This window comes from Leishmania mexicana, chromosome 16 (genome assembly GCF_000234665.1).
Source record: "Leishmania mexicana MHOM/GT/2001/U1103 complete genome, chromosome 16".
NCBI lineage: Eukaryota > Euglenozoa > Kinetoplastea > Trypanosomatida > Trypanosomatidae > Leishmania > Leishmania mexicana.
This window is the reverse complement of record NC_018320.1, coordinates 150,155-174,316: the sequence shown is the minus strand read 5'-3', so window position 1 is coordinate 174,316 and position 24,162 is coordinate 150,155. Positions and strand designations below refer to the sequence as shown.

At 62.4% G+C, this 24,162-nt stretch overlaps 6 protein-coding genes across 6 annotated transcripts; all 6 read left to right on the top strand.

The window, feature by feature from the left end:
- Positions 1–3,964: 3,964 nt before the first annotated feature.
- LMXM_16_0490 (conserved hypothetical protein) lies at positions 3,965–4,585 on the top strand (the record flags this gene model as incomplete). The annotated part of the gene is made up of 1 exon (XM_003873685.1): positions 3,965–4,585. The coding sequence occupies one exon, from the start codon at positions 3,965–3,967 to the stop codon at positions 4,583–4,585; it is 621 nt and encodes a 206-aa protein (XP_003873734.1).
- A 3,939-nt stretch (positions 4,586–8,524) lies between these two features.
- LMXM_16_0480 (putative fucose kinase) lies at positions 8,525–12,130 on the top strand (the record flags this gene model as incomplete). Its single annotated transcript, XM_003873684.1, has 1 exon — positions 8,525–12,130. The coding sequence occupies one exon, from the start codon at positions 8,525–8,527 to the stop codon at positions 12,128–12,130; it is 3,606 nt and encodes a 1,201-aa protein (XP_003873733.1).
- A 1,464-nt stretch (positions 12,131–13,594) lies between these two features.
- On the top strand, positions 13,595–14,149 carry LMXM_16_0470 (conserved hypothetical protein; the record flags this gene model as incomplete). The annotated part of the gene is made up of 1 exon (XM_003873683.1): positions 13,595–14,149. The coding sequence occupies one exon, from the start codon at positions 13,595–13,597 to the stop codon at positions 14,147–14,149; it is 555 nt and encodes a 184-aa protein (XP_003873732.1).
- A 3,048-nt stretch (positions 14,150–17,197) lies between these two features.
- On the top strand, positions 17,198–17,677 carry LMXM_16_0460 (putative 60S ribosomal protein L21; the record flags this gene model as incomplete). The annotated part of the gene is made up of 1 exon (XM_003873682.1): positions 17,198–17,677. One exon carries the CDS (start codon positions 17,198–17,200, stop codon positions 17,675–17,677), a length of 480 nt encoding a protein of 159 aa, XP_003873731.1.
- Positions 17,678–18,843: 1,166 nt separating this feature from the next.
- Positions 18,844–19,548, top strand: LMXM_16_0450 (conserved hypothetical protein; the record flags this gene model as incomplete). The annotated part of the gene is made up of 1 exon (XM_003873681.1): positions 18,844–19,548. The coding sequence occupies one exon, from the start codon at positions 18,844–18,846 to the stop codon at positions 19,546–19,548; it is 705 nt and encodes a 234-aa protein (XP_003873730.1).
- A 3,537-nt stretch (positions 19,549–23,085) lies between these two features.
- Positions 23,086–24,161, top strand: LMXM_16_0441 (putative fucose kinase; the record flags this gene model as incomplete). The annotated part of the gene is made up of 1 exon (XM_003873680.1): positions 23,086–24,161. A coding segment is annotated over one exon (1,076 nt), but the record flags the coding sequence as incomplete, so codon positions are not given.
- Between the last annotated feature and the right edge of the window lies 1 nt (position 24,162).

The window sequence follows — 24,162 nt, the reverse complement described above, 5'->3', positions numbered from 1 at the left end:
ACACAGGCACGCACACGAGTACACTGCCACACAGTCGTCGTACAGGTTCGATGTGCCGCTCCCCCCTTCCCCTCCCCCTCGCCTTGCTTAACCCCCTCCTCTTTCGTTTTTGTGTTATTTCTGCACTTTGCTTTGTTTTCGTTGCTTCCTCTCCTCTCCTCGATGCGTCACGGCTCACATATGCCCCAGCGCTTTCTCCTTCGATTCATGGTGGGGTGGGGGTGGTGAGCGGCATCACCGCACACACACACACACGCCCCCGCGCACGCGCCTCCTCCTCCTCCCTCATCATCATCTGTGTGTGTCTCTGCCTTTGCCTCTCTCTGTCTCTCTTACCTTGTCTGCACCCCCTCCCCCCCACCACCTGGGTCTCTCTCTAAAATCGAACGCCCCAACGCGCATGCGCACATCAGCACAGCGGAACCGGCGACGGCATTTCCCCTTTTTTCTCCACACTGATCCTTCACCGCTCCTTCTCCTTTTACCTGCTCCCATGATTGCATAATGGAGCGGCGGAGAGCATTGCTCGCTCTCCCCTGAAAGACCGGCAGAGGGGGACTCCCTCCCCTCCTCCCTCCCCATCTCCACTCTTCTTCCCTTCCTCGCGCGCATCCAAAAGCACAGCGATGCACACATCGCGCGCGTTCGGGCGAGCGAGGACGGCGAAGAGGACACGTATAAAGGTGCACATGACGAGGCGAAGGGTACCACACACATGGTAGATGCCATGTGTGCGCGCGTGCGCCCTGCATAGGGCGTGTTACTCGCTTGTGTGAAAGGATTGTTCCGTGGTTTCACAGCCAACGGACGATCCCCCCTCCCTCCACTTTTTTAATGTTTCGCCAGAGGTGCTGCCTTCACTGTCGCCACAGTGATGGCGCTGCCGTTTTCAGGTGCGTCGAGAATCTCGTATCGCCATCCACGACAGCGATGCGAGGATATGTACACGGTACTTTGTAAAACTGGTATGCTTGTGCCCAAACTGGCGGCTTCCCTCTCTTTCCCTTTCCCTTTCTCCCTCCCTGTACGTCACGGCGGTGTTGAGAACGATGAATATGGCTGCTACTACTTTCTTTTTCTTGCCTGCTGTAGTTAGGCAGCTATGCGTGTCTCTATGTGTACAGGCGTGCCCTTCACTCACGTCTGCTTCTCATGATCCTCATCCTCCGCCGTCCCGTTACCTCCCCTCCCCCCCCAATCGATGGCATCGTCGTTGTGTTTATTTGCCCATGGCCATCATACCCGACTCTTGCCGGGCCGACTATTTCTGTTCGCTTGCGTATATTTCCGAGAGGCACACGTGTGTGTGCGTGTGTGTGTGTGGGTAGGATGTACCTCGCATGCGTGCGTGCGTGCGTGCGCTTCGCCGTGGGGCACCCGCCCGCTCACCGTCTGCGCCACTCGTCTTTGTTCTTTCGCTTTCCTTTTCATTTTTTTTTGTGCACTGGAGCCGTGTAATGATACGGCTCGCTGAACCTCGCGCGTGTGCGTGTGTGGGTGTGAACTGTTTTTATGTGCCCTCTCGCCTTCGAAACAGGAGCCCGATGAAGGGGCATCTCCATGAAGTTTGAGAGCTCCCGTGCCTGTACGCACGTCTCCGGCTCACGGCTCACCCCACCTCCTGCAGCTAGCTAGCAATATACGTGTATCTCTACGGGTGTTAGAACGCAAGCGCGCGCGCTCTCGGCGAACGACAGGCGGAGGGAGGAAGAGAGTCATAGCTGCGCACGCACACGTAAAAGAGAGAAAAGAGAAGCACACCGTGACATCCTCGCATGTAATCCGCTCATCAGCCGTGGCGTGATGGTGCCGCTTGGCGTGTGTACGTGTGTGTGTGGGGGGGGGGGGAGCACACCAGCACATGTGTGGCACGGTGGTCGAGGCGAGCAAAGGTAAGCGCCGAGGTCGGGGGAGGGGAGGAGGGCTTGCTCTCCCTTTTCCTCTTGCGAGGCGCTTCATCGAGTTTGACAGACGCGAGACACCCGGGCACGCAGGCACTGCTTGTCCAGTATTGCTGCTGCTGCTGCTGCTCTAACACAGGATTCCTGCACGCGAAGTGATGGCCAGATACATGTCACCACGGCGCGACGCGCACACAGGCCCATAACCCATCGCGCTTTTCTATTCTGGGCAGCTTCTCCTCTCGTTCTTTCATGGCCCTTCTCCCTCTCACGCAAAACGTCAACGACAGTGACACTCTTACCCGCCCAAGCACCAACACCCACACACAATCGGAGGACATGACCACTTTCTCGTGTTCACCAGGGGACGCATCATCTGCCGCCTCCCCTCCTCCCCCTCGCCTTCTCTCCCACCTTTGCTGCTCAACGTAGCACCTCTTCACCATTACTTCGTGTTGTTCTTGCAGCAGCCGACGTAATTGTACCCACGCCCGATGCCCCCCTCTCCTCGGCAGACAGGAGCACACTCACCTGAGGAATAGCGGTGCGCTCCGTAGTTGGTTCCGCAGCCCCGCTGCGAGACGACACATGTGCCACTTTGGCAAGACCCGCTTCGCGGTGCACTGCTGAGACGGCGAGACGGTGACGCCAACCAGCGAGGTGTGGGGGGGGGCATGCTGATCATCCACCACTGTGCGAGCGCCAAGTAGCACATCTTCACTGTCGAGGCGGCTCCGTCCGTCGCCGGGGCTTGTCTGGACGCCATCGCAGTGCTGCTTATGGCGTGCTGGACCCCCACGCGAGCACCGCCACTGCCTCGGCGCCATCAAGCTTTTTCTGACCTTTGGGGCCTATGCCTGCGGCGCCGTTACCGTTGCTCTGCCCGTGTACGTGTCCGTGACGGACATCTGCGCGGTGCTGAACTCGCCACAGAAGTCCACGTGCGGGCCTGCCGGGGACGTGGCTTTGGCCTGATCTATGCCGCCGCGGGTGGTTGCCTGATGGCGCTCCTTCTGAAAAGGATTGGGCACTGTTACCGCGGCTACATCGCCGCCGCCCCCGAGAGTAACGACGATGCGAACTCCTGTGAAATAAACACCGCGCCTCTGCACGTCACCAAACCTCGCTCTTCTCACTGTGGTGTTGCGTGTCGTCCTCGCTGTTCCCTCTCACTCTCTACGGCCTACTTCGCGCAGCTGGCCCTTTTCCTTGTGCAAGCGCGTTGGACCGTGATGATGCGGGCCACCTCAGCGTGGCGTCAGTGTGCCGCACGCACCCGGTATGGGGGAAGCCGCGGCAGCCGGCAGCCTGCTGTCTGGTACGACTGGCCGGACTCTTGGTGTGTCGGCGGGCAGGGCTGGGCTGGCGGCGTGCGGAAGAGACACGCGGCTGTGACGGTGTTTGCACCCGCTCACCACGGCTCTTGCCGACGATGGAGTGAGTTGAGGCACCCGCCTGCTGTTTTTGCGCCGTGGCCGCGCTGCGGTGGTGCTGAGCGCGATCGTGGACCTGGCCTGCGCTGCATGCAGTGACATGGCGGTGGGCTGAGTGGCGCCAGCCGGTGCTGGCTGGCTCGGCTCCCTTGGCACAGCCGTTGTGCAGCAGACTCGAGTGGGCTGTGTCTGCATGCGTGCAGAGTGGGTTGACCGGCTCGTGGGCGAGCGGACACGCCGAGGAGGAAAACGAAAGAACATGCGTCGGCGCCCTTCATGCCGCGCCGTTGTCGCCCCCTCCGGGGGTTTGGGTTCGTCGGTATGGTCACGATGCACGCATGGTGGGATGCATTCGGCCACCGCTTCGATCTGTGTCCCCCCTCCTCCCCTCCCCTCTCCCCACTCTCCTCTCCCCTCCCCTCCCCACACACGTACATACGCACATGTTTATATAAGGATGCCTCCGCTCCGTCCATCGCCATCCTTCGACGGTCTTCCATTTCGTTCATCTCCTCACTGCACGCGCAACCACCTCTGCCCCCCCCCCCCCTTCACACGCCCAACGGACCGAAACACCAGAAGCTCACCCGGATCTGTGTCACCGTGCAGCCCACCCGAACATCAGCGAAGATGAAGTGCTGCCGCGTATTCGTCTTCATGCTGCTCATGCTCTTCACAGCGTGTGTGACGTGCTCGATTTTGTTCCCGGTGTTCCGCAAGGTGGTGGTCGGCAACGACACAACGAACACCGTGTATTTCTGGTACCGCCAATCATCCACGCCGATCGAAGGGGGGGATGGCGTGATGATGATCCGAACGTACTCGTATCACCTGCAGTGCCTCCAGGGGCAGGTCTACTACACGGTTATGGCCGCGCTGTCCGTGGCCGCGACCGCCTTCATCGCGTCGTCTGCATTGCTCACCGCGTGCTGGATCAACGCAAGCTACAATGACGGCCTCGCCGTCACGAGCACCTTCATGTCGTTTATATCACTGGCTTGCTGCAGCGCAACCTTGGGCTTGACTGTGTGCACCTACATGACGACGCTCTGCCCTGACGAGAAGACGCAGATACTGGGAGCTAAGGCGGATGGGTATAAGCTGGCGGAAGGCTTCTACCTGCTGTGTGTTGCAACCGGTGGCGCGCTCCTCTGTTTTATCGCTGGGTTTGCGCTCTGCTGCTCCACTCTGTGCTGCAGTGACGAGGGCAAGGACGACGACGACGACGACGACGACGACGACGACGAGTGAGCGAAAAAAGGTGAGACGTGCGTGCGTGCGTGCACTCCCCCCCTGCCCTTCCCCCGGTACGCGTGCACGCTCACTCGACCATACATCTATTCCGTTGGTTTCCTTTTATTTTCCGTTGTTTGTGGCTTCCTCGACGCCTTCATTTTCCACCCGCCCGCCGTTGTCGTGTTTTGTTTTTCGCTCAATTCGCTGCCGTCTCTTGCGCAGTTGTCGCTTCTCCTCGCCTTAGGAGGGGGCGGGGCAGGGCGGGGCGCTCGGCTGCCTCTCTCAGCACTTCGTCTTGTGCTGTGAGGCGCACTCGGCCGTTATCCTTTTTTTTTGGGGGGGGGGAGGAGGAGGAGGGGGAGGTTCTCGTCATGGCGTCGTCGTGGATGGAGCTGCTAACGCGTGTGCGTGTGCTTGTGTGGGTGGGTCGGTGTGTGATCACTGCATCTCATGTCTCCTCCTCCTCCTCCTCCTTCTCCATACACCCTTACGACACGGTGCGGCGCGCGCGGGCACATTTTTCTTTTGTGTGGCTCTTGACGTCTATGCGCCCCGTGTACGTTCTTTTTTCCGTACTACCACCACCTCCCCCCTCCCCTCCCTCGCGCGCACGTGCACGGGTGCGTTGAGGCCCGGATTCCAGGCAGGCAGGCGGCTGCCTTTTTCACTTGCAGCGCTTCCGCGTTGCGCCTTTTTCCTCATGCACTGCTGCCATAACGGCAGCTGTGGCGTAGGCATGCGCCCGGATATGACGGGGCCCGTCTCTGCCTCCCCTCTCTCTTCCCTCTCTCTGTGCGTGTGAGTGAAGGCACGCTCATGACAGAAAACGGTAGCCTCTCGAATCTCTGCGCGTGAGCCGTTACCTTTACCCGCTGCGCACGCAGCTCGCTTTATTCCCGTCGCGCTGCGCCCATGCGCATCCTCTTTTACTGTTCTTATTATTTTTCCTCTTCTTTACATCGTCAGAGAGGGAGGGGGAGGCGGGGACACGTCGTGTGGCGGCGGGCGAGGGGGGCAGAGCTCCAGGGTGGCCCTCCTCGGTGAGTCGTCTGCGTGTGAAGCGCTTGCAAGCAAGGGGAGGAGGAGGGAGTGGGGGGGGATGAAATGCCAAACGCCCACCTCGATACTGTGAGTCCGGAGCAGCGTACAGGTACTGCACCCACGCCCGCACCTACACAAAATTCGGACAGGACAAGTGAGCGCACACAACGAATCACGGTGCGTTGCATGCGCCTCTCCCTCCCCCTCTTTTGTTTTCTGCTTGCTCGCCTCCTCGGCCTCACCGGTGCGTCGAGGTCCTTCTGTCTTCTCCTCCCGCCTCCTCCTCTGTTTCGGTTTCGCTTGCGCCTGCTCTTCCTTTTCAGGACGTATTGCTTGCTTTCGTTGGTAACGTTGGGCGACGCGACTGATGGGCGCACCGATAATCGAACATCGATAGAAAACGGTGTGATGCCGGGATGTGTGCGTCACGGCACTCCCCCCCTCCTCCTCCTCCTCCCCACCGTTCACACGCACACGCCGCAGCGAACTATGTCTCCTCGCGCCGCTTTCTTGTGTTGCCGATCTCGCGGCATCGAGTCACTGTCACCCCACCCCACCCCACCCCCACTCCCCTCTCTTGGATATCGCGACAGGAAGTCCCCCCCGCCTCCTCCTTGGGGTGACGGAAAGCGAAAAACGAAAGGGAGGGACGGGGACACACGGACGCCCGCCTACTCATGCGAGTGGTTTTATCGAGGGCGCGAGGGGAGAGGGGCACCACAGACTCATACACGCGTCCACGGAAAACAGACAACTCGGCACGGGGGGGGAGCACGCGATGGGAACATGGTTTTGTGTTCATGATGCATATCGTTGGGACATCATTCTCTCTTCTTCGTGCCCTCCCTCCCTCTCCCCCTTTTTCATTGTTCAGGCTTCACGCGACCTTACGCGCCTGAAGATTCCTCACCACACACCATTCTATTGTTTTGTGTTACGTGTTCCTTGCGTTTTCCTTCCTCCTCACTTTCCGTGTCTTTCTTTCCCATCCCTAACCAGCCTGCCACCCCCCCCCCCTCCCTCTCCCTCTCCCTCTCCACCGAGATCAGCGTTGCGCTGTCCACGTCCACTTAGGCCATGGGGTGGTGGTGGTGGGGAAGGTTGCTGTGTGGTTCGCTTGTATTCCTTCTCCCTTTCACGGTACCTTTTTCGCTCATGATGGCCCCCCCGCTTCTTCACTTTTCCCTTCCGGGTTCCTCACCACACTCCCATCTCGTCTGTTTCTCTGTGGTTGCCCGTGGAGAAGAGGGGAGGGGGAGGCATGTGTGTGTGTGTGGAGAGGGGGTCGGGGACCCGTCCTCCACGCTGCCATGGTTGTGACGGTGTCCAGAGCCGTCGTCCATTTCCTTCCCATTCCTCCCCCGCCCTCCCCCCTCTATCTCTCTGCATGCGTGTTGCGTAGATTTGGTTGCTTTCTTTTATTGCCTTCGAGCAAGCGCGTCCACCTCCCCTTCCCCTCCTCTACCGGCCTGCGGGTGGGGAGACGGCGGTCGTCTAACTCGTCCATGCGCGTCGGTGTATCAGCGCCTCTTCACGTGTGCATGAAGCCGTTCATGTGCGGCAGCTACAAGGGCGGCGAGCGCCACCCTCCAATGTCCGTGTGGCCGTGGGCGCATGCGGTGGGCGGAAGTCTCTTTGGTAGCGGCTCTTCGCCGAATTCGCCTTTGCGGTCACTTCCCTACTAACCCGCCACGTCTCCAGCAATGACATCGGGAGTTGATACCATGCCCCCCCCCCTTCCCCCGTCCACAGCCCGTCGCGGCGCATCGGACACTGGGCAACCGGGCCCCCTGACACGCGGTGGCACACGTGCGTTGCCCTTCAACCTTCATCGCCTCCTCTTCTCCTCCCCTCTGAATTTTCTGTCTTGGCTTGTTCTTCCACAGCGATGCTGACGGGAGGGGGTCACCTCCACGCGCGCCGTCTCAGCGCCCAGCGCCCCCCCCCCCCCCACTCCGTGTGCCAGGACGCCAGGGGATCTCCCCCTATCCCTGCCGAACGCCGAGCCAACTCTGGCGGTGACGGGCCCAAGCACCTGCGACATGGCGAGGTCAGAGCGACGCATCGCCACGGATGCCGGCGGCCAGGTCCTGGCCTGCGTGGCGTCGGAGCGGCGGGCGAGACGGCTGTTTGGTGCGTAGAGCTTGAGGCGGGGGCCGTGCTCCCTGATGACCGAGTCGGCGCACTGCTGTGCTGCGTGTGCCTGCGGCTGCTTCGCACCAGGCGGTGGGGGTGGGGTGGGGACCTGTGGCAAGGGAGGGGCCGGAGGTGTGCGTGTGTGTGTGCGTAGGGGGTGGGGTGGCGGTGTGGGGTGTGGCGTGTGACCTCGCCGTGTGCGCGGCACACAGTGAAACACATAACACATAAGACGACGAGAAACGCCTTCAGACGCGCGTTACTTGCCCTTGGCTGGCGGCGACGTGGCCGGGTGCGCCTTTACTTTGCCTGTTTTTCGGTGTTCCCCCCTTCCCTGGGCACCTTTCGAAGGCGCTGCACAGCGCCAGCATCAGACTTCGCTCACTCTTGTGTTGTGGGTGCTGCTCGGCTTACTCGCCGCCTTCGCCGTCTTCCGCTCACCATCTTGGCCTACCCACTTCACCTCCTGCGCTTTGCTTGCATCCTCCTCGCACCTTCTCCGTCCTCGCCGGCACCCCTCCTCACCTCGTGCCTTGCCGCCCGCCGACTCGTCGACCCCTCCCGTGGCGGTTGGGAGGGCGTGTGCGTGCATCCCGTGTCTGTCCTCTCCTCCGTATCACTTGGTCGCGGCCACGACATTCACCCTGCACCGCGTTCGCCTTTCAGCGTCTCCGGGGGCTTCCCTATTCTTTTCTCAGCTCCGAACTCGCCCTCGCCTCCCCCTCGCAGACAGGGACACACACAGACACACACACAGCCACAGAGCCTTGTGCCACGATGAACGTGAGCTTTCTGTTCAGCCTCCCCCGCACCCTGGCGGAGTACGAGGGGGCGAGGAGGCTGCTGGCGGACGCGGGTGCGCTTTCTTTGGGGGAGCACGGTGCGAAGGGCGGCGTGGCGGTGCCTAGGCTGTTCTGCGGGTGCGACCCGGAGGACAAGCCGCTGGGCTCCGGCGGTGGCACGGTGCACCTGCTGCACGCGTGCTACGTGGACGAGCAGCGCCACGCACCTGCGCCCGCGAAGAAGTCGTTCCTGTCGTGGCTGCGGCTGGCGGACACCGATGGCCGCGTGATTGTGCACGCTGGCGGCCTGAGCCGCCGCCTGCCGGCGTACGCGGCGGTGGGCAAGGCGCTGCTGCCGCTGCCGCCGTGCCGGTGGCACCGTGGCAGCCAGCTGTCTCGCACGCTGCTCTCGACGCAGGTGCCGATGTACCGGGAGATGGTGGCGACGGCGCCGGCGCACCTGCGCACGCTGATTGCGTGCGGTGACGTGTGCGTGGATGCGAGGGGTGCGCTGCCGTCGCTTGCGCCGTTCGCGGAGAGCGACGTGCTGTGCTTTGGCATTCGCGCCGACGCGCACGTCTTGCCGAGCCACGGCGTGCTCTTCACTGCGCGCGAGAGGCCACTGGACCTGGACTACATGCTGCAGAAGCCGTCGCTGGCTGAGGTGCGCCGGCGCGTGGCGGGGGGCAGGCACTCGTTTCTGCTGGACGTGGGGATGTGGATGCTGAGCGACCGCGCGGTGGAGGTGCTGGCTCGCAAGTGTCTGGGCGGAGCGCTGGACGCGGAGGACGCGACGGGCGGCGGGCGCGACGGGCACCGCTGCACGGCGGTGCGCACCGCGTACGACCTGTACTCGGAGTTCGGCTCTGCGCTGGGCAGCCACGCGCCGAGCGCGGACCCGGAGATCGCGGGGCTGAAGGCGAGCGTTGTGGAGCTGCGCGACGCTGAGTTCCTGCACTACGGGACGAACCGGCAGCTGATCTCGGCGGCGGCGGCGCTGCAGAGGCGCGAGGCGGCGGCGCCGTCGTGGTGGTGGGGCGCGCCGTTCGACGGCGTGCTTGCGCCCGAGCGCGGCGGCGGGGAGGAGGCGGGGCTGCGTGCTGCGGCAGCGGATGCGCCTGCGGGCTGCGCGGCGGAGGAGCTGGACTTTGCTGCTGGCGACGCGATGCCGCTGCTGGCGACGCCGTCGTCTGTGATTGTGCAGAACTCCGTGGTGCTTGCGCCGCTGGACGGGTCGGCTGCGGCCGCTGCTGCGGATGCGCCGGCTGGTGCGCCGCTGTCGCCTGTGCGGCACCTGTGGGTGGAGAGCAGCTGGGTGGGCGCGCGGTGGGCGCTGCGGGACCAGCACATCCTGACGGGGATCCCGCGCAACGACTGGGCGCTTGCGCTGCCGCCCGGCGCGTGCGTGAGCGTTGTGCCTGTGCTGCCCGCCGCGCTTGGCGGCTGTGGTGCCGGTACCGCGCCGCACGCTGCGCGGGCGTACCACATGGACGACGCGTTCCGCGGCGACGTGCGCAGCGGCGCGACGATGTACATGGGCGTGCGCCTGCACGACTGGCTGTCGAGCCGCGGGTTCAGCGTGGCGGAGCTGTACCCCGCTGCGCGTGCTGCGGGCGGCGGTGCTGCGCCGCCGCTGGACATGTACGAGGCTGCGCTGTTCCCGGTGTGCGCGACGGAGCAGCAGCTTGGCGACTTCCTGTACGTTGCGACGCTGCCGCTGGAGGCTGCGACCGGCGGGTGCGCTGGCGTGGACGCTGCGCGGCTTGCCGCTGGGCAGGCTGTGTGGCGGACGCAGCCGCGCGTGTCTGCGATGGACCTGCTGCGGCTGACGGACGTGCCTGCGATGCTGCGCAACCGCGAGTACTACGAGCGGCGCATGCTGACGCTGATGCTTGCGCTTGTGGCTGCTGACCCCGCGGCGCCGTGCGCGCGGTCGCCGGTGCTGTCGGGCCCGATGATTGCGCTGCTGCAGCAGCAGTTCTTCCTGCTGGACCTGAACCGCGTGGCCCAGCGCGTCGTGGAGCTGGGCGTGCCGCTGCCGTGGCGCAGCGGGCTGACGGGGTGGTGTTGCGGCGTGGACGCAGCTGGGAGTGCGGGAGCGCTGTCGCGCGAGGCGGCGCCGTTCGCGAAGGGCGCGGCCGCCACTGCGGCCAGCTTGGCGCGGATGTTCGCGGACGAGGGCAGCGTGAGCGGTGGCGGCAGGGGTGCGCCGCTGTGCACCGTGCCTGGGCGCATCGTGGTGGCGCACTACCACGCGTTTGCGAGCCGCCTGATGGAGCTGGCGCTGGAGGCGATGGATACTGCGGAGCCGCCGGTGTCTGCGCCGGAGAAGGCGCGGCGCCTCGCGCTGCTGCGTGCGCCGAGCGTGGAGGAGGCCCGCTCGCTGGCGGCTGTGCACGATGCCGCCGCGCTCGCGGAGCTACGCGCGGCCATCATGGACTCCTTTCCCGATGAGCGCCACGACCCGGAGATGGGCGTGCACCTTGACCAAATCATCTGGGGCCGCTGCCCCATCCGGATCGACGTGGCGGGGGCATGGACGGATACGCCGCCGTACACGATCCTGAGCGGCGGCAGCGTGATCAACGTTGCCGTGGAGCTGAACGGGCAGCCGCCGGTGCAGGTGTACGTGCGCGTGCGCGAGGACCCGATGATCGTCATGCGCTCGATCGACTCCGGCGAGCAGCTGAGCGTCTCGAGCTTCGACGAGATCCGCACGTACGCGACGATGCAGAACCCGTTCTCGATCCCGAAGGCCGCGCTTGCGCTGTGCGGGTTCCTGCCGGAGTTCTGCGCGACGGAGTACGCGACGCTGCGGGAGCAGCTGGCGGCGCGGTTTGGCGGCCACGGGCTGGAGATCTCGCTGTTTGTGGCGATCCCGACGGGGTCTGGGCTGGGCACGAGCTCCATCGTTGCCGGCACCGTGCTGCGGTCACTGGCGGAGTTCTGCAAGCTGCCGTGGGACAACCACGATGTGTGCCGCCGCGTGCTGCTGATTGAGCAGATGCTGACCGCTGGTGGCGGGTGGCAGGATCAGTACGGCGGCCTGTTCGAGGGCCTGAAGCTTGTGCAGTGCGTGCCTGGGCTGCCGTGCCTGCCGACGGTGCGCTGGATGCCGGACAGCGTGTACACGGACCCGAGGTTCGCCGCGTGCCACCTGCTGTACTACACGGGCATCACTCGCATGGCAAAGGGCATTCTTGGCGAGATTGTGCGCGACGTCTTTCTGAACCGTGGCGCGACACTGCAGCTGCTGCGTGAGATGGGTGGGCCGACGACTGCCGCGATGTACGACGCGATGACGACGGGCAACTACAAGGGCTACGCGCGGCTTGTGCAGCGCACGTGGGAGCAGAAGAAGCGGCTGGACGACGGCGTGTGCAACCCTGCCGTGCAGTCGATCGTGGACGTTGTGGAGCCGTACGTGTGGGGTGTGACGCTGCCCGGCGCTGGCGGCGGCGGCTACATGTACATGTGCGCGAAGGACGAGGCGTGCGCTCGCCGGATCCGCGAGCTGCTGACGGCGAACCCGCCGAACGGCAATGCCCGCTTCGTGGAGATGAGCGTGTCGGCGTCCGGCCTCCAGATCAGTCGGTCCTAGGGGCGTGCTGGGGGGCTGTTGCGCGCACGGCGTGCAGCGGCGCGCGGCGCTGCTGAGGGGGTGGCGGCCGGCAGAGGCGCCAGTGCAGCGACCCCAGAGACGCGCGCGCACGCGCACGTAGGCAAATCCGGAAGGACGACGGCTCACGGAAGACCGTCCCCCCCCCCGTTGGTCTCTCCGGACTGTTCGAGGGATGCAGAGGCTCTGCAGGGACAGCACCTGCGACGCAAAGGTCGACTGGTGCGTGCTTTTTTCTTCTCTGCTATGTGGGTAGGGAGTGCGCCGTCTGCTAGGTTGTTGCCCGTCTACACGGGTTCCTCCAGAGGCTGTTGCCGGCGAGCCAGCGGATCAGCTCTCTGCGTGCAGGCCCGCCGCTTTTTCTTCTGCTCTCCTCACTGCTTTAGTATCTGCTTGGTTTGGTGAGACGCAGATCTCGCACCTCCGTCCGCCTTGCGGCGAGGTGACTGCTTTGTTTGCTTTTATAGTTTCGTCGGTCAGCCGCGCTACTATACTACCGTGGCGCCGTCGTCCTAGGTTTTCGTATGCTTGCACAGTTTTCTTGCACGGTCTCGTGTCACTGTCGAGGCCCCTGATCCGTGCCGTATTGGTGCGACGCCGCTGCCGCCGCGCTGCTATCGCATCTCTTCTCTTTTCACTGTAGGCTTCTGCGGCGTCCCCCTTGCACTCCCAACGAGCAAGAGGAGGAGGGAGGCTGAGGTAGGGTGTGAGGGGAGCGGAAGGACTGCTGATGACAGCTTGCTCACTGTGCGTGTGCCATCATATCTTTCAGTCACGCACGGCTTGCTTTTGTTGTAGGACCAGCGAAGGGAACAGGGACAGAACAGAACAGACACGCACAGGAAAACGGTGCGGGGGCCCTTGTGCCGGTCCGTTTCATGCGCGACGCTCATTCACGCCGCGTCCGCTCCACCACACCACTGACGCTTCTGGTCTATCTCTCTCGCTGGCTGTCTCGAGGGCGAAGACGTTCACGGTGGCGATCACGCCATGCGCCTCACTCCCCCCCAACCCCCAACCCCGCATCGTACCTCTCACTCTCTTCCTCCCCGCCGTCCCGCGCCTCACGCATCCCCCTCGCTTCCGCGTCTGCCACAGCTGCTCCGCCACTCCGTGCAGCCTCTTCTCACTCGTTCCCTTCCACCACCGCCGCGCCGCCCACATCTCTCTCCCTCTCTTTTAATTTTGGATTTTCGTTCGCCGTCTCGCTCCTCTTGTCCTCACATCGTTGCGCATCCACCGCCCACACGGCAGACGCCCATTCGCGGCTTCGCTGCGCACGGCGACGAGGATAAGGATACCCGACCGACAAGCGGTGAAGGACAACACGGACGAACGAAACGTAGCGGCAGCCACCACCTCATCCTTCGTGTCGGTGCACAATCACGAGACGCATATTCCAGATACATCGGTACAGTCTGTCAGACACATAAACGACCTCCCGCCATGCTGCTCACGCGTATTGTCGTGCTGATCTTTGCGATCTTGCTTGTGGCATGCGGCGTGGGCGCGACGCTGTTCCCGCTTATGCGCAAGAAGGGGCTCGTGATTGACAGCCATTCCTTGGAGAAGAAGGTGTACTTGTGGTACGAAGAGATCCACTACAGAGACGGGCTGACCGACCACTACTACCGCACATACCACCGCAACAGCAAGTGCGATGGGTTCAAGGCCGCTGCGATGACCGGTGCCGCTCTCCACGTGGCTGCGTGCGGCGTGGGCGGCATCATCTGCCTCCTGGCCGCGGCACACATCTACGCACGCAAGAAGGTCACCATCTGCTGCTTCATCATGATCCTCAGCTTGGTGACATTTGCCTGCTTCGCCGTGTCAGTCGCGACCGTGGTCTTCGTCTTCTGCGCGGACACCTGCGTGAACGACGAGGCGACGCGGGTGGTGGCCCTGCGCCACCAGGGCTACACCCTCGTGGAGGGGTTTATTCTGCTCTGTGTAGCGGCGTTCGGCTTCTTGATTGCTATGTTTCTGGAGGTCTGCAGCTAGAGCCATGCAGGTAAGCATGTGTGTATGTGTGTGTGAAGGGAGGATGCACACCTTGTGCGCATTCACGTGCTCTCCTTTGGCTGACGCTTGTGTAGTTGTTTCATCATTGTTAGTGTCTGCGCCTCGGACACGGTGCACTCGCGTGCATGTGTTCCCTGCTGCGCTTCCTCGCTCGGCTCGGTATCGGATTTCCTTGATTTCCTCGTTGAAGTACTAATATCTATCTTAAATGTATCGAAGTACATAAATATATATATATATATATGTATATGTGTATATATATGTGTGCGTGTGCATATAAATGTGTGTATATATATATAAAAGCATACACATCTGGTTCGTGTAGAGAGTTATAATACCTGCATTTAGGCGCATATACGTGTACAGCTGTTGTATACGCATATAAATATATGTATACGTGTATATATTTTCGTTGTATATATATATTTTTTCTGTCGGCTGCCCCCCCCCCTCTCTTATCCTTATGTGTGTGTGTGTGTGTCCACTGTGCCCTGTGTTTGGTGCCGCCTTCATGGCAAGTCCGTTCTCGTGTTTCGCTCTTCTCGCTGTTGCTCATGGACGTGTCTCTCGCTTGAAAGGGGAGACAGCGACAGCGACAGCGACAGCGACAGCGACAGCGACAGCGACAGCGGGAGACACACGGGACTCGTCGTTTCCTGACGCTCGTTTCGCTGCTCCCAACACGGCCACCGCGCCGCTCGCCTACCTCTCTTGACCTCATCATGAAAACACTCTTCATGGGCCGAATAAGTTCGAGGGACGGGGGGAGACCGATGCGTGATGGCAAGGGCTCGGGCTGGTTGGTTCATCGGAAGAAGTGTACCACTTCGTTGAAGGGTATACGACCTGTGCGTGGTGTTGTCTCTCTCTCTTCGTGTGTGCGTGAAGCTGTGTAGCGTTGGCGGCGTGCGCAGGCGGAAGACGAAGCGAATCAAGTGGACACACACCCACACCTACACCCACACCCACACCCACACAAGAGAAAGCAGATGATCCGCGATGAAAGAAAAGGCGAGCGACCGCGTAGATTAACTTGTTGCTTACAGTTTTGTCTCTGGGTTTTGGTGCTCTTGTACGCGCGTGTTCTCGTGCTTACGTTTTCGGGGGCGTCGCGTTTCTTCGGTTCCTCTTGTGCTCTTCTGTTGGCCAACATTTTTTTTTGTTGTCTTGTTGCTGGCTGCGCCTCTCGTCCGTCTTCCCGCCACAGACGTGTCAGCCGCCCTCATCTTGGACATGGCTGCCGCTCTTTTAATGGTCATGTCCGTGTGGGAGGCGGCAACACACCACAGTCTCTTGCACCCGCTTTGGGTGCCCCCCTCTTCTCTTTTGTTCGATCCTTACGTCTCTCTCCCTCCCCTCCCACCCTCCTGCGCGTGTGCGCGTGTGTAAGTGTGTGAAGTGTCGGTGCGCGTCGTGACCCCACCGCACCCCTCTCACTCTCCCGAGAGACTCGGTTTCTTTGATTTCTTTTGCCTCTTTGCATTTTGGTTTTCCTCTCTCTTGCCTTCCGTCCCCTCCCCCTCCCCCGCTGCTGCCGCTGCTGAGGCGTCTGGGCCATGTTGCTCAGTGCTGAATTTTGTTTGGCATACACGCAGACGTGTGCGGAGGAGGAGGGGACACGCGCACACACGCACCACCACCAAAAGAAAATAGAGTAACAGACTGCAGCACTTATTCTACAGCACGGCGAGAGAGGCCTGTCCAAGGGACGGAACGGAGAAAAGGAAGCCTGAGAAGCTACTGCTCTCACTTGTACTCTTCTGGTTTCGCTCTGCTGTACTGTACACATGCGCACACACGCATGTCTGGCGCTTGTGCCTGTGTGCCTGTGTGTCTCTGTGTCTCTGTGTCTCTGTGCTTCTCATTCGGCTTATGTTTTTTAAATTGTTTTTGTGATTTGTTCGCGTCGTTGTTTGCCGTCTGTGGCTCCCATTCTTAGCGGCGCCTGGACCTGTATGCGCGCTCGTGCGTATCTGTGGAGGTGGGGTAGGTGTGGTGACCTCTTGTTGTGCCTGGCCCGTCCGCCCGTCTGCGTGATTTTTGTTTGGTGTTGTAGGACCTCTCCCCTTTCCCTACATGGCTCCCCTTTCCCTCTTCCTCGCATTATTTCTGCACACATGCGCCTATCTAGCCGCATGGTCGCCGATGGCGTGTGTGAGCAAATGAATATATATATATATATGTGTCTCCTCCGTCTTTCTCTTGCCCCCACCCCCTGAGTGTGCTTCTCCTTCTTCCCCCGGCGGCTCCTCGTGTTCTCCTCGGCGTTTGTTTATTCATTGTCGACTCTTGACGGACCAGGCATGCGCTCCGCATGCGCGCCGCATCTACTGCGCAGCCCCACACGCACGTAAAGGCATGCGAAGGCGCGAAGAAACAAGGAAAGAAAACGTCCAAAACGCGCCTTGGGCGGCGGCGGCGAGACTCGCCGCGGATGGGAGCGACGGGGGAGCACGCAGCGCTGGAGCTCCGCCGTGCCTTCGTATGGCTGGCATAGGCGTGTGGCAGAAGGAATAGCAACGTCATGGATGCGTCCAGTGGAGTCGAGAAGGTCGGGGCATCAGCAACTAGCTTTAAAAAGCAACAAGCCGCCTCGTGCTCGGAGGACGTGCGTGTGTGTGTGGCGCTGTCCGTCAGCTGCCTTGCACCACCCACCCACCCTCTCGCTCGCAGTGCCGCTTTTCTTTCTTTTTTTGCGCGCGGCGAGCTCAACTGTGTCCAAAGTCCCCGTTTTCCTTCCTAGAAGTCGCGGCGGCCTTTCAGCCCCCGGCTGCCCAGCGCCTTTCATGCGGCAGTAACGGACACCGACGCCCCACATGCAGGATGGCCCTCGGTACTGTTCCCTTTTCTTGCCTGTTGCGGCTCTCTTACCCTTCTCTTGTGCGCCTCTGCCATCTCACGCCCTCCTGCACGCACTGCTAACATCATCCACTCTCGGATCCGTCACTCCCCCTTCCGGCGCCCCCAACGCCTACAGTCAAGGGACGCGCAGTGAACACCACTCCTCCTCTGTGATCGAGAGTCAAGATGGTCCACTCGTACGGCTACAAGTCTGGCACCCGCCACCTCTTCGCCAAGAAGTTCCGCAAGCACGGCGTCCCGTCCGTGTCGACGATCTTGACGAACATCAAGGTCGGCGACTACGTCGATGTCGTCGCGGACTCCGCGGTGCGTGAGGGCATGCCGCACAAGTACTACCACGGCCGCACCGGTATTGTGTGGAACGTGACCCCCCGCGGCGTTGGTGTCATCATCAACAAGCCGGTCCGCACGCGCACCCTGCGCAAGCGCATCTGCGTCCGCTTCGAGCACGTCCGCAAGTCTCGCTGCCAGGAGGCGTTCAAGGCGAAGGAGCACCAGTTCCAGGCCCACCTCGCCGCCAAGAAGGCCGGCAAGGCGCTGGCTCCGCTGAAGAAGAGCTCCCGCATGGGCGGCATTGTGCGCCCCAAGAACGTTGAGGTGCTCGCCCGCCGCGTGGCTGACTACGAGGCGATGGTGCCATATTAAGCACTTCAACGCAAGCGAGATCGTATCACTGCGTGCATATGTGAGCTTGTGTGCTGAGTGGCGTGTGGTGGCCCCTCCCCTGAACAGTTGCCCCCCCCTCTCTCTCTTGCTCGCTCGCTCGCCCTTCCTCATTCTGGTCTTGCGCTTCTGCCATATGGCGGCAAGCAGCGAGGCGGCGATGGAAGAAGGATGGTGTGTGTGTATGAAGGGAGAGGGAGGGCAGCGGCGCTCTGGGTGTGCCCCCTCCGCCCCCCCTCTCACACACACACACACACACACGGACATGGAGTTTGCGAGCACACCTTCGGCCAGACGGACTGCCGCTGCGTCCCTTGAGCACGGCTGATTTCTACTTTTCGTTGTTCCTTTTTCGAACGCCTTCGTTTTCCGGATGCGCGAGCAGCGCGTGAGCACGCCGGCGCCCCTTGCGATGCGTATCCTCTCGCCTGGAGAGCGAGCAAGGGAAGGGGCAAAGGTGCCGGCTCTTCCCTTCCCACGACGGGGCGGGCAGCGTGAACCACCTGCCAAGCAAGCGCGTGCGGGCACGTGCGAGGAGCGCCCATCGGAAATGGTGGCGAAGAGGCGGCGTGTCGATCTCCTTTTCAAGCTTGAAGATAACCGAATGACCACCGGAGGAAGGGGACAGGCAGAGAGAGAGAGATGGGGGAAGGAGGGAGGGAGTTTGTACGCTGTGTGCGTTCATGGCTATGCTCTGGCCGCCTAGGCCTCATCCCACGCACGTGTCAGCCCTCTCTCCCACACCTCTAGCGTGCGCTTGAGCGTGTTCGCGTGCGTCTCCATGCATGTCTTCTGACTGTGTACACCTCTGCTTGTGCTCGCATGTCCCAACGCCCTCCGTGCTTCAATCACCCTACCTGCTCAACACCACTGCTCTCTCTCTATCTGACCTCCCCCCTCCCCCTCCCCCCGTGCTGGCATCTTTACCCGCCACGGTCTTGGGGTGCCACACACGAACCCGCAAGGACCGGACATTCAACGATCCGCACAACGAGAGAGACACGATCACCCACCCACCTTTGCCGTCTCTGCACAACACACGCACGTCTTCAGCGTAGCTGCTGTTACCGTTTGATCAGAAAAGCGTTATCATGTGGCGGCGCTGCGCACCCCAGCTCGCGCTGGCCCTGCAGCACACTGGGGTCGCAATGGCCCCTCGGCCATCCTCCACCTCTGGCAGAGGTAGCAGCAGCAGTATTGGCAGTGGGTGGGCGCTTCCGAAGCATATCGCCAGCTGGTATCCTCGCAAGGGTGGCGAGTTCCTTGCAAACACGATAGCTGGCCACAACGCCTTCATCCAGGACACTCCCACTCGCTTCGACGAGGTGCACGCACGGCACTTTTCTCTTGTCGAGGTACTCGCAATCACCCCGCTCTACACGCTGGCCATGGTTCACTACTTCTCAATCTTCTGTCAGTATCCGGCCCGCATCGAGGTGCTGAAGCCGATGCTGGAGGAGCTGCGGCATAGGAGCGAGCTGCAGTACCACTGGCTGCTCATCATCCAGGCGAAGAGGGTGCCGGGGGAGGTAATCGCGTGGCGGTGCGGGCTGCTCACCTTGCAGGTCGTGCTCTTTCCGATTTGGCTCGCTCTCTCATCCGCAGCACCACAGCTGGTGCACGCCACTGTCGCCTTCTCCAACCACATTCTCCACACAAAGTACAGCTGCCTGAACACCAGCGGCAGAAGCGCCGCTGGTGGCCGGGCGGCGGTGGTGCCCGAGTTTGTGTCGAAGGCGGCAGACATGTACGCAGCAACGGAGACCTTCCACGAGACGCAGAGCGTCACCTTACCAACGGACTTTGGGGTGGCTATCGTGATGCTGCTGCTCGTACTCTTCTTCACGGCGTGAGTGAGGCACTGCGGGCGAGGGAGGACGCGCAGTCCGGCACTGCGTAGGCTTCTTTCCTTTTCAACAGAGGCGTGCCCGTAATCTTGGAAGGCCATAGGGGGAGGGGGGAGGGGCGCGGATGGAGCGCCAGTGCACACGTGAAGTCGTTCTTTGGTACACAAAGATAGGCGTTCGTGCGCGCGCACGTACTTACCAGCTCTCCGCCGAAGATGAGACTCGCAATCGACGCGCCCACGCACAATCACCGAGCCGCCAGGAGGCGGTACCGCACGAACCCTAACGGAATAACTGCACTGCCACGTTCGGGTTTATGGGCTCCACTTTGCGCTGCACCGCTTCGCCTCGCCCTGCCGCCACCTATCACCGCGATGTGAGGAAGGTGTATGTGTGTGTGTGTGCCTCAGTGTGCTTGACGGAGGGCTGTATCGCCACTAGAAGCGTTGCTCGAATCTTTCACTACCCCGCGAGCGAGCGATGACTGATCATCGGCGGACGTCGCCTCTCCTTTCTTTTGGCGCCTTTTAGGCCTTGCCTCTTCATCCTCACGACAGTGGTGCGTCTTGGCGGGTGTGCTGCGCGCCCGTCTTTGCTGTTGCCACGACTGCAGCGTGGCGTGGTTACGTCTCTGCGCCGCGCCCCATCTCACCTCACGCCTGTCCCCTTCCCCCTACTTCAAGTCCCATGTGCACGCGTTCTTCTCTGCACTGGCCAACATCCCCTCTCCTTCCCCCCTTTCCCTGACACCCATTTTCCCATTCAAGGTAAGGTGCGCGCACACATGTTTTTACACGTTGGCGTGTCTGCCCTCTACGCCGCCACGCTTCCACCCGTGTCCTTTACTTGTTGACTCATGTCGTCCTCATCCTGCAGCGGCATCGTTGTCGTGGCGGCTCTGCTTCTCCTGTGCGGGTGTGCACGCGCCGTCGTCCTGTCGCGAGAGTACTCGCCAGCCGACGCGAGACGATCCCTGCATTACGCAAACGTCACGTACGCCGACGCCAATGCCGTCGCGAGCTGGGAGTGTGGGGGCAGCTGCAACGCAAACCCGTCCTTCAAGGTGACATCGATTGTGAAGGGCGACGACGTGCACGGTCTGCTTGCCTACGTGGGTGTCGACGACGGCAGCGCACAGGTGGTCGTGGCGCTTCGTGGCTCTGCGACGCAGCAGGAAAAGCTTATGCGCCGGCCTGCGGAGCCCGTCCTGTACGATATCAGATCCGGCTGCGGCCTGGAGTGCCGGGTGCACGCCGGCTTCCAAAAAAGCTACTTGGCCATCCGCCGTAGCATCCGCGCTGCAGTTGTGCGTAGCTTGAAGGTGCATCCCGGCTACAATGTTCTGGTGACGGGCCACTCCTTTGGTGCGGCAGTGGCGCAGGTGGCAGCGATAGACGTCCAGGCGCATGTGAATCGCGTGTTCTTTGTGTCAAGGCCGATTGTGTCGCTCTACACGTTCGGCATGCCCCGCGTGGGCAACCGAGCCTTTGCGGTGTGGGCAGCCGGCATGCTCTCGCGTGGCTCCCATTTCCGAATCACAAGTCGGCACGATCCCGTGCCCCGGATGCTTTCCGGCGGCAGTGCGGCCTTTCAGCACGTCCCATATGAGGTTTACTGCGCCGCTGCTGACGGCACAAACTGCCGCGTGTGCGAGGACAGCGTGGATAGTGACGACCCGACATGCATCGCGCACACCACCAAGGTTGATATGCGGGACCACTTCTTCTACTTTGGGGAGCGTATCTCCAGTGGCACCACTGGGGATGCCATGCTGTACCTGTGAGTTCCGCGGACCCGCTTTCGTTGAGCCTCATAGGTGGGCAGCCTTAGCGGCTTTGGCTACCTCCTCCCCAGTTGCCGATGTACCGCCTTGTCCAGATGTCTTGTAAGCGGAGGTGTGGGGTTCTCGTAGAGGCATCCCTTCGCACCTTTCTTCGATTCTTACTCGCGTCTTTAATGATGTGGGCCACCTCAGCGTGGCGTCAGGGTGCCGCACGCACCCGGTGTGGGGGAAGCCGCGGCAGCCGGCAGCCTGCTGTCTGGTACGACTGGCCGGACTCTTGGTGTGTCGGCGGGCTGGGCTGGGCTGGCGGCGTGCGGAAGAGACACGCGGCTGTGACGGTGTTTGCACCCGCTCACCACGGCTCTTGCCGACGATGGAGTGAGTTGAGGCACCCGCCTGCTGTTTTTGCGCCGTGGCCGCGCTGCGGTGGTGCTGAGCGCGATCGTGGACCTGGCCTGCGCTGCATGCAGTGACATGGCGGTGGGCTGAGTGGCGCCAGCCGGTGCTGGCTGGCTCGGCTCCCTTGGCACAGCCGTTGTGCAGCAGACTCGAGTGGGCTGTGTCTGCATGCGTGCAGAGTGGGTTGACCGGCTCGTGGGCGAGCGGACACGCCGAGGAGGAAAACGAGTTTGGCAATTCGCTTTACGCGCCTGCGTGTGTTTCGTTATTGTCGCCACCGGGGGAGAAGAGAGGGGGTCGTCGTCACGGCATTTTGCCTGTCAGTCCATCTTTGCGTTACCTCATCTTTTTAGGGGTTCCGTTGCGCGTGATGGCGAGGGCGTCCCATGCCCTGTGCCTGCTGAGGACGGACTGTCTCTCCGCCTCTCCTCCATCTCCCGAGCCGAGGCGTGCGCGCGTGCGTGTGTGTGTGCGCCGGCCTCGGCGGAAAACGAATTCGTAAGGAATACATGAGAACAGTACGATTTTGGCTTATCCATGTACAAGTACGCGTGTGCATGCTTAGTGTCCTTGTGGACGCCTTAATAGGCGTGTGCCTCATACGATTTCCGTGTGGCTCTTCGCCCACTCCTCCAACGCATCCTGTTATGTGTCGTCTCTGGACACATCGGCCCGACGTGGCCGAGAGGACGCGGTCATTTTCTTTGCCTCCCCGTGGACGCTGTATCGCGACTCCACTTGTCCGTGTGCTGCTTCCCTCTCCCATTCACTTTAGCAAGGCACCCCCGTCACCTCATCGCCTCCTCCCCCCTTCTTCCCGCCACTTGGACCTATCCGTGCCTTCGGGGTAAGTTCCCGGGGGCACGCCAGCCCTCTTCACGGCCTTCACTCCGTGCGCCAGGAAGCTGGGAGGGCGGGCGGGGGGCCGCATGGCACTCGCATCCGTGCAAAACCACAGCCATAGACAGGTGTGCACGCCCTTGTAACAAGCGACGCCTTCCATGCCTGCCGGTGCGACTTTCGGGTGTCTGCGGCTTGATCACACGCGCACACACCGCCCCAGAACTCGGATCGACGGCGGCCGCTATGCTCACCAGCTCAATGGCCGGTGTGCCCCACTCTCCCCTCCTCCTCTCCTCTCCTTCTCTCCCCTCTTACAGACAGACACGGAGCGACGAGACGGAAGGCCGCCGTACAACGCAGCGCCTGAGCCCCAGTGGCCGGCTCAGTGGGTACTGTACATGACACAGAAGCGCCTTCCCAGCCTGCTCCGCACCCCAAGCGTGGAGTTTCCGTGCTAGTCACCGAAACACACACACACACACACAGACACACACACAGCCACAGAGCCTTGTGCCACGATGAACGTGAGCTTTCTGTTCAGCCTCCCCCGCACCCTGGCGGAGTACGAGGGGGCGAGGAGGCTGCTGGCGGACGCGGGTGCGCTTTCTTTGGGGGAGCACGGTGCGAAGGGCGGCGTGGCGGTGCCTAGGCTGTTCTGCGGGTGCGACCCGGAGGACAAGTCGCTGGGCTCCGGCGGTGGCACGGTGCACCTGCTGCACGCGTGCTACGTGGACGAGCAGCGCCACGCACCTGCGCCCGCGAAGAAGTCGTTCCTGTCGTGGCTGCGGCTGGCGGACACCGATGGCCGCGTGATTGTGCACGCTGGCGGCCTGAGCCGCCGCCTGCCGGCGTACGCGGCGGTGGGCAAGGCGCTGCTGCCGCTGCCGCCGTGCCGGTGGCACCGTGGCAGCCAGCTGTCTCGCACGCTGCTCTCGACGCAGGTGCCGATGTACCGGGAGATGGTGGCGACGGCGCCGGCGCACCTGCGCACGCTGATTGCGTGCGGTGACGTGTGCGTGGATGCGAGGGGTGCGCTGCCGTCGCTTGCGCCGTTCGCGGAGAGCGACGTGCTGTGCTTTGGCATTCGCGCCGACGCGCACGTCTTGCCGAGCCACGGCGTGCTCTTCACTGCGCGCGAGAGGCCACTGGACCTGGACTACATGCTGCAGAAGCCGTCGCTGGCTGAGGTGCGCCGGCGCGTGGCGGGGGGCAGGCACTCGTTTCTGCTGGACGTGGGGATGTGGATGCTGAGCGACCGCGCGGTGGAGGTGCTGGCTCGCAAGTGTCTGGGCGGAGCGCTGGACGCGGAGGACGCGACGGGCGGCGGGCGCGACGGGCACCGCTGCACGGCGGTGCGCACCGCGTACGACCTGTACTCGGAGTTCGGCTCTGCGCTGGGCAGCCACGCGCCGAGCGCGGACCCGGAGATCGCGGGGCTGAAGGCGAGCGTTGTGGAGCTGCGCGACGCTGAGTTCCTGCACTACGGGACGAACCGGCAGCTGATCTCGGCGGCGGCGGCGCTGCAGAGGCGCGAGGCGGCGGCGCCGTCGTGGTGGTGGGGCGCGCCGTTCGACGGCGTGCTTGCGCCCGAGCGC